The sequence below is a fragment of the Mastigoproctus giganteus genome, chromosome 14 (genome assembly GCF_048544385.1).
Source record: "Mastigoproctus giganteus isolate SK-2022 chromosome 14, ASM4854438v1, whole genome shotgun sequence".
In the NCBI taxonomy this organism is placed as follows: Eukaryota; Metazoa; Arthropoda; class Arachnida; order Uropygi; family Thelyphonidae; genus Mastigoproctus; species Mastigoproctus giganteus.
The window spans coordinates 76,808,785-76,817,759 of NC_143588.1; the positions used below are offsets into that span (position 1 = coordinate 76,808,785).

Here is an 8,975-nt window from a genome sequence, read left to right on the forward strand (position 1 = left end):
TTTGGGCCTTTTCATTTAAGGCGTGTTGCATTCTGAAGAGGGTCTCCAACAAATTAGTAATAGTCGATTGTCTCGGTACTACGGTATGGAGGTGGGGGGTGGCCTGTGCGCAAAACACTGTTCTGTTAAAGAAGGAAGAATTGCTTTTTCAAAGAGTTTTAAAAGAGACAACTGATCGATATGGGTCGAAAGTCTGAAGAGTCCTCAGGGTTCTTCTTTTTTGGCACTGGCCTCACAAAGTAGTCATTCCATCTCCGGGGAAGAATCCGGTCTTCGAGGATGTTTTGGTATATGTGCAACAACAAATCAATAATATAGAGGCTGCATATTTTTAAAATAAAAATAGGGAATCCGTCGGGGGCCGATCGTAGATTTGTTAGGCAAGGAGTTAATCGCATTGATGAGATCTTCTCTAGAAATAGTGACGTTGGATAATGCATTCCCTCTAACGCCGCCACTCTGAACACTATATTGCGCCATATCCGCCGGCTGATCCTCGTGTACATTTCTAGCTTGACATTCAATTGGCTGCCTTTCGAAGCTCTCCTTAGCCCAGTGTCTGAATGTGGTTTCCTCCATTTCGAATTTAGTAGCCTTTTTGCTCACAATTCGTTTTGAATATCGTAGTTTTGTAAGAACCTCTTTGTAGCGTGCATGTCGTTTCTTTTTCAAGAAAATGGCTCTTTTTTGCTTATAGTCCGTGAGGTCTTCATTAAATCCGGAATTTCTCCATTTCCTGTAAGCCTTTTGCTTGGCCACAAATGCCTGTTTTAAATACTTGTTGAACCACAGTTTAGATTTGTCTATGATTCTTACCTCCTTCAAGGCACCCAGGTCAGCAATAAATAAGAGCTCTTTTTTCAATCAAGTTGGTAGCTTCATCCTCCAGTTTATTGTATAGATCAATCCATTTGTAAGTTTTTAGATGTTCTAAAATAATTCTAAAATGTTCTAATAAACTTAAGGGAGTATATTTTCTTGGTCTGTCGCGTTTGCACATCGCTATGTTGCTCACCTGCACAATTGGATGGGGAAATTTCACAACATATTAGGCAGTGATCTGACTAGAATTTAGTTTGAGGGGTGACGCTTTTTATGTTAGTCATATTAAGGTACAATAAATCCAAATGCTGCTCTCCCCTAGTCGGAACATACCCAGTAGGGTCAGTCCTAAGCTTTGGAGGCTTGCATCGTTGAAGAAACAGGTTATTAGTGGCATTACCCTCCTGGCGGTTGAAAGAGTATGGGTTCGACTCTCATCAAGGAGTTTTTATGGTGTTTTTCACAATATTGTTCAGTTAGTCTGTCTCAGGGAGAGGGTTTCATGACTTTCCCCTTCCTTGGAAATTCTATTTTCGCCCAGAAAACAGAAAACCGACCGAAAAATACACACAGTTACAGACATTGGATTTTAAAATTCATTCCTCTGGTAATTTTGATTGTCGAAGAGAAATCTTATCGCAATTACACATTAAAAATTAGTACTGGTTGGCAACTAACTTTATCTCATCTATTATTCTCTCATACCTGAGTATAATGGCCAACCTCAGCAATCGCTAGAGACTCTGGGTGGGCATCAGTAAAATTATCGACCCATTTCGAAGAGAAGTTGACAACTTCCTCATACCAATTTTTTATCACGTTTCCCCAGTCCACGTAGTCATAATTTACGAACTGAGCTAGGTTTTGACCCACTCTGAAGCTATCTGAAAAACATAATTTCATCGGAAACTCAAAGCTTTTTTAAAAACAAAAATTCATTTCTTCACACGTCAAAATGGAACAGTAAATCAATTCAATGACAAATACCGTTCTCGGTAAGAAGATCGAAAACAGTGTACATCATCCTACCATAAGTCATGGGACACTTGTCTAAAGTGTCACATAACTTAAACTAGTGTACTTTAAAAAATACTTACCTACTGCTCTAGAATCCCGAAAGTCGTGTGCGAAGACGCACTGATCTGCATGCTTTTGAGCAACAGCAGCCAATTCTTCATCCCACTCCTGAAAAAGGATAAATAAGAAAATTTTTGCATTCGTATTATACGCTTTTATACGGTCTCCTTTACAATATATATTTCCGTTTCCCTCTTTAAATACAACTTTCAAAGATTTTGTTATTTTAAAACGCAAAGAACCTGTGCCTTTTAAAGGTATAAAAGGTTTTAAAGGTCTAAAGTTGAATTTGGAGTTTTTATGGAGTTTTTAGATTATTATTAATATTATAATCCAATCAGGTTTGTCGTTTGGTACCTTGATCATACATTTATTAATAATCTTTGTTTTAATTAAATTTATTATTAAATAATAATAATCTAAATATTTCATAATAATATAAATAATATTTAGATTATTATTAATCAAAAGTATTAATTATTAATATATTAAAATATTATTTTAGTACAGATTAATTCTAATTCTAATTCTAATTTATTAGAATATTTGTTATATTCTAATAAATTAGAATATAACAAATAAATAATATAATAAATTATATAAAAATAATATATTAATAAATAATATAAAAATAATATATTAATAAATAATATAAAAATAATATATTAATAAATAATATATTAATAATGATATATTAATAAATAATATAAAAATAATATATTAATAAATAATATATTAATAATGATATATTAATAAATAATATAAAAATAATAAAAAGATTAGTAATAAATTATAAATTTTATTACAGAAGGATTTGTTTTTCTTTTGTGAGCGAGTAACAATAATCATTAACCTGCAATATTTTTATTAATTCAGCTGTTGATTTATTACCATTTGCATCATGTTACTTGCTGATGGTTGAGAATTTCTTTTCTCCAATCCTGTTGCGACCAGATTTCTGTATTTGTTATGTGTTTTAACTATAAGGATTATATCTTGTTCACTGACTCCTTTTTTCAAAAGGTTGCATGTTAAGTTTTTTGATGAACACATTGAATGGTTTTCGTTCAGTTGCCGGTAGATGGCAGCACATTCTCCGTCGCCAAGGACAACAGATGGTAAACACAATATTAGAACCACGAGCTTCATTTTTAATACGTTGATGTCACTGAAAAAAATAATAAATAATAATAATAATAATAATAAGATAAATAATAGAAGAATATTAGAATCATAAAGTACTAACTTAAAGTCTATAATAATGTTATTTTAATAATTATTGATCCTGAAATAATTTGTTTATGTTTTCTGTTCCATTTTTGATTTAATAATAATGGTAGAGGTGTTTTTGAAGTATTTTGGAATTTATTGTTAACTTCGAGAAAGGTATGAATATAAAATTACTCAGCATTCTAAAAATAATAAAGCGAGTTCAGACTGGAGGCAGACAATTTCATCAAAAATTTCTAAAGAAAAACACGTATAATAAAAAGTAACCCGATGAAAGCTAAAAGTATTAATAAATTGAGAACGGTCGAACAGCAGAAAGAAAGAAAAAGAAAGGCCAGGGGGTAGTTATCTCTCTCTCTCTCAGATCAATTATGCGAAGATTACTTTTTGAACGCTGTCCTTGGGATATACCGATTTAAACTAGTCACAAGGATTTAATGTTGGCCAAGCGAAGCCTCCACCATAAACATTAGGATTCTGTTTGCAAATGTTTCGTTCAAAAATCCAACACAATACCTTGCGCCATCTTGTTGGAACAGGATTTCGGTGGTGTAATCTCCGTAACCCATAAAAAAAGGAATAAAATCATTATGAAAATATTTCAAGTAAACTATAGAAGTGAGCTTACAATCAATGCGTCAAACGTTGAAAGTACTTGAAAGGGCGTACAACATGGTAATTCGTTCATATATTGCGACAGCCTTTGCAAACATTTTTTTTAGGATTCCTGAATAGTGTTTGCGCTTTGTCCTCCACTACGTCAGTTGTGAGTATGAGTGGGTTGGTGCATAATTAAACCAAATGCTGTACAGAATTTTCATTTTTTATGCTGTAATTAATTTAATTTAGATGAAATTTATTACAGCATAATTTCTTTTTTGGGTTTTAGGAGCATCGGCAACTAAGGCCATGTCACTCAGTGTGCATTGTCTGTAAATTGCGTGTGTTCTGAAGTCGATTTTCTGTTTTCAGGACGAAAAACCAGAGTTTCCGAGAGAAAAAGCTATGCCACCCTCGCCTGAGACCGACTAACTCAGCCACGTTGTAAAAAAGGCTCATAAAAGTTCCTCCCATCATCGACAGGATTCGAACTCAGGTCTTTTTCACCCGGTGTAGGGAAGACGGCGATCCTACCAATTATTTCACGCGACTGACGTACCCACGAGGGCCTAAGACAACGTTACAAACACTGAATGGGCACTTCATTGTGTACACCTACCTAAGAGTTAATATGTCCCTTTAGGCTTCGGAACAGTCTGCAATTCGCCTTGGCATCAACTCAGCGAATCAATCGAAAGCATATAACAGGATATTGGTCCATGATAACTTACATCCCAGTCCTTAAGGCTGATATGATCACCGTCCTCCCCACACCGGACGAAAATACTTCAGTTCGAATCCCGTTAATGACGCGATGATTTTTTTTGTTTCTCACAACGTGGCAGAGTGAATGTGACCCTCACGCGAGGGTTTCGTGGTTTTTTTCTCCCGGAAACTCCGGTTTTGCGTCCAACAAACAGCAAGTAAACAACTGAATACAAGAAATTTATAGACGCAGTATACTGACGCCTCGATAGCCTTAGTTGCTTCGGCACTTAACGTATAAATCAATAAAATCAACTCACTTCCCACAGGTTTTGAAAATTGATGGTTGAAGATTTCTACTCCAATGAGCTCGTTTCACCTCATACAGCAGATGCTCAATTAGATTGATGTCTGGTCGACACCAAAGCCCACTGCAGTAGGCTAAATTCACTCTCATGTTGTGCCTTGTGACATAGCACATTATATTAGAATCTCCCATTTACCGTTGAACACATTGCACCCAGAAAGGGCTGCGCCTGGTCGAAAATGACATCCAGGTGACCTCTGAGATCAATGTTGTTCCCCTTAATACCAGTGGAACAACAATGAATCAATGTTATTCCACTGGTATCAAGGGGTTGTGTGTATACCACGCAGACATAAACATAACCTACACCATTATATCGCCACCAGCCTGTATTATCGGCAACTGGCAGGATGGGTCCACGTACTGATGCTGTTTTTCACATACAGTATTCTAGTCCTCCCATCAGCGTGAAACGTCAAAAACGGATTTTAAATCAGGCAATGTTTTTCCAATCATACAGTGTTGGTGTTCCTGAGCGCAGTATAACCGCATCTCCTTGCTTTTTGCTGACAGGTATGGAAACCTGTTAGGTCGTCGGCTGTAATACCCCGTCCGCTACAGGGTACAACTAGTTGCGCATTCTTTGGTTACTACTATTTAATCGAGTCGTTATTTGACTGGCTATAGCCTCTTTGTTACTCTGCACAAGTCTTGTAAGCCTCTGTTGGCCTCTCGTATCAATGAGCTGTTTCTTACCACAGGAATGCCGTTGACTGGATGTTATTTGGTAACTGGACCAGCTGGACACACCCGAGACAAACATATGTGAAACCCCTCAGCAGGGTTGCAGTTTCCGTGATATTCATACCGCCGCATCTGGTGCCAACTAGAAAGTCACATTCAAAGTCACTTAAATTTATAAATACGTAAGTCAGGAACGAATTGAAGGTTGTGATAATGCTTCTCTTCAAAAATTGCCTCAAGATGGATGGCAAAAATATTCTCTTAGTCAGATCATGGTACCGCTAATGTTGGATTAGTGTGGTGTGAAATGACTTGCAGTAAAGGAAAGTAGTAGAAGTATGTTATAGGCCAAATGACTGTGAGATGTATTGATTAAAATCTCTTTAGGCAGATTTACAAGACGATGGAAAGACCGCATTTGAAATATTGTATTCAGGCCTGAGACAGCACCTAAAAAAGACATAGAACTTCTAGAGAAGATTCAGAAAAGGCCACCAGATCAGTGATAAGTGCAGATTGATGCACATATCAAGAAAAGCTTAGAGGGTGTGCGCTGCAAAGTTTGACAACTAAACATCCAAGGGAAGATCTGGTTTAGGTGCCAAAAAGGCTGAAGAGATGGAATAAAATGAAAGATGAAAGTCTATTCTTCTCGTAGGTGAAACATGGGACACAAATATAAAAATCTCAAGGAATAACAAAGTCCTATAGATAACGAGCTGGCGAACAATGAAATAAGTTACTTCACAACCGGGCAGAGGCAATGAGTCTCGAAAAATTCAAAGAAGATTAATATGGTTACTTTGTGGGAATATAAACTGTAAAAATATTCTTTTTTTGTTATTTTAGTTTATATTTTTTAATTTTATTTATGTATTTTTGACTGATTCTGAAAATGTTCACTTCCTTGCATCATTTTGACTTACTAATACTGTGCTAAGGTTAATCTTTCGTATTATCCATTCTCGCACTAAATTGCATACATACATCATCCATACTTATCTGTTTACCAGCAAGAAAGGAGATCTTCATTTCTTGAAAAGGTAGATTATCTAATAAAGTAGTTGGCCTCATGAGAGAGAAGCGTGGTTTTTTTTCTCCCAAAAACTCGGATTTTCCATCCTGAAAACATCATTTCGACCACAGAACACGCAATTTATACATTTCTAAATGGTCTTAGCTGCTGATTCCCCCAAAATGCTACAACCAACTAGCCCACCATCCTACAGAAAGAAAAAATTAATTCGTTTGTTTTTTTAATAAACTTGCTCCGTTTTGACTATTTTGATTACAGTTTGACTATTCGTGATCAACGTTGATTCATCGAAATGAGCTGAGAAGGATATCTAGTATGATGCACTGGAATTTTCAGATTTGCCGCACATGATATGTCAAAAGACTCTTCTCCTAAGCACATACACACACACAATTACTTAAATCCCTCTACCCGCAGCTGGCAGCTGATACAAAGTCTCCTCAAGTTTTACTGGATCATCTAGTGCAAATATATCAGTCTGCATGTGAATCTAGTTAAAAAAATGTACCCTCGATATCTTGGACTTAACAGTAACTCCTGTATCTTCGAATGAGAGAGAATAAACTAGAGAAAGCCTGCTGTGGAATCCAAACACAGTTTTGGCTGAAGGCATCCATTAAGCGAGGTACGGCATTTGGTGCCAGGGGATCATCTAGCACAAAAGTTGTGGCCGTTCCTTTGTGGAAGTGTGCCGAAGCACTCACTTTCATTTGATCAATTCAGCTACAGATGTAAACGCCTAAAACATTTCTTCTAGTGACCCACTATATTTAAGTCGAGATAAAGTGTAAAAAGCTGCAGTTCCCATTGACTCATTAGCATCATCTGGCTTCATCTCTTTGTCCTTGACTAAAAGACAAGGACAAACGGAACCTTGATGTTTAATCTATAAAATGACCTTTCCTTATTCGTTCTCGGATAGACTAATTTTTTTCTCAAACTTTTATTTATCTATCGGTAACTAAACATCCCTAAATATAGACCGAGAAGGGTGCGGTACAGAGAAGGGGGAAAAAGGGGTAATATTGAATATTCTTTGTCGATTGCTGCATGTCGAATTTCACCATTAACAGAGGGCATGCAATGTAAAAGAAGTCATAAGTAGGAGGCGCTACTACCACAGAACAACCATCGAAAATGTCATGCCTTAAGAAGTATTCTCTTGATTTCCGAGACACTAGACAGATCAATAGAATTGATAATGTTTGTGGTATTCAGTGTACAAGTACATCAGCTATTGCCTGAATTCAATGTTGCTTTCGACAGCATCGATTGGTCCCCTTCATCTTTCGTGACTTTCAGACAAACAAAGACTCGTCGTCATCGTAAGTTCTCATCAGAAGCGAGAAATAAAAAAAAAAAAAACCCTAAACATCTGGAGGATCCCAAAACACTCACCTGTATCATTCTAAGGAACAACACCATTATTCCTGTAGACAACTCCACTTGGTCCGTATCCGATAATGCTCCTGTGTATTCAGATTTTTCTTCATCACCCTCTGAGTCTTGTTTCCCTTATCCCTTTCTATAAGCTTGCTGCTTTTCTTGTCATAAAAACACCTACCAATTGCGAACATGCTTACTGGAAACTCCGCTTGTGACGTCACAAAACGAAATAGCAGAACATACACTTAAAAACGATTCTTAAAGAACAGCTGAAGAAAATTGCACACAATTCTTGACCAGGGACCCTGACAGTGGCCTTGAAGTGTGATTAGTCTTCTTCTTAAGTTCTTTAATACAACTTGACGATTTTACGTTGGTCCTTAATTGTCTGTCTGTCAGCCAAAAGTGACGAAAGCAGTCACAAAAATAATTAGAAAAATTGCGCTCTGTCTAAGGAAACTCAATGGACGTGCAGTGGTCATCATAAAACAGTAGCTCTTTTTCCCCGTGGCAGTGTTTTCTGCCACTGATTTGAAAAGGATCGGATACTTCGTGATCTCAGTTGCCTTTTAATTCAGTCAGTATTGAAATTCCCAGTAAATCTGCAGTTATTTTTTAACTAATAGCATGGGCTGTTATTACAGATGCTTAGGATATTGCCTATCTGCTTATTTTTCAAATGGCATATAGTTCAGCTTTTGCCAATCCTTTATTCTCTTAATTAAAGACACCAACTCGTCTTACCAGATAAAGCAATTGTATTACTTTGTATTACAAAACTTAATGATTACATTATGCTGCATTTATTTGGACAAAACAGGAAGAAACATTGCATATTTGAAACAAACCATATATTCTTAGATTTCTTAAATAATCTTCTTATGTAGGTGTACCCAAAGCTTTTGATTCAGTATAAATATAGCTCGTGGTATAAAAACAAGTTGTGGCCTTCCGAAGCCCGCTTTTAAATAGATTTAATATGACATGCCAAACTGGTTCGTGCTTCAAGGAACCTTGGTGAAATATTGTACACATTTTAATTTTCTTATAAACAGTATTAAAAAAAAA

At 36.3% G+C, this 8,975-nt stretch overlaps 1 protein-coding gene across 1 annotated transcript in view; it reads right to left on the bottom strand.

Moving 5' to 3' along the window:
* Positions 1 to 8,009, bottom strand: part of LOC150075261 (uncharacterized) — a 59,825-nt gene extending 51,816 nt beyond the window's left edge. The window contains exons 1-4 of the mRNA XM_090388418.1: positions 7,920 to 8,009; positions 2,791 to 3,067; positions 1,920 to 2,007; positions 1,528 to 1,706 (exon numbers count right to left, since the gene is read on the bottom strand). Coding sequence (XP_090244544.1) covers positions 1,528 to 1,706; positions 1,920 to 2,007; positions 2,791 to 3,048 — 525 coding nt within the window. The 5' untranslated portion in view covers positions 3,049 to 3,067; positions 7,920 to 8,009. The remainder of the gene's footprint in view (positions 1 to 1,527; positions 1,707 to 1,919; positions 2,008 to 2,790; positions 3,068 to 7,919) is intronic.
* Between the last annotated feature and the right edge of the window lie 966 nt (positions 8,010 to 8,975).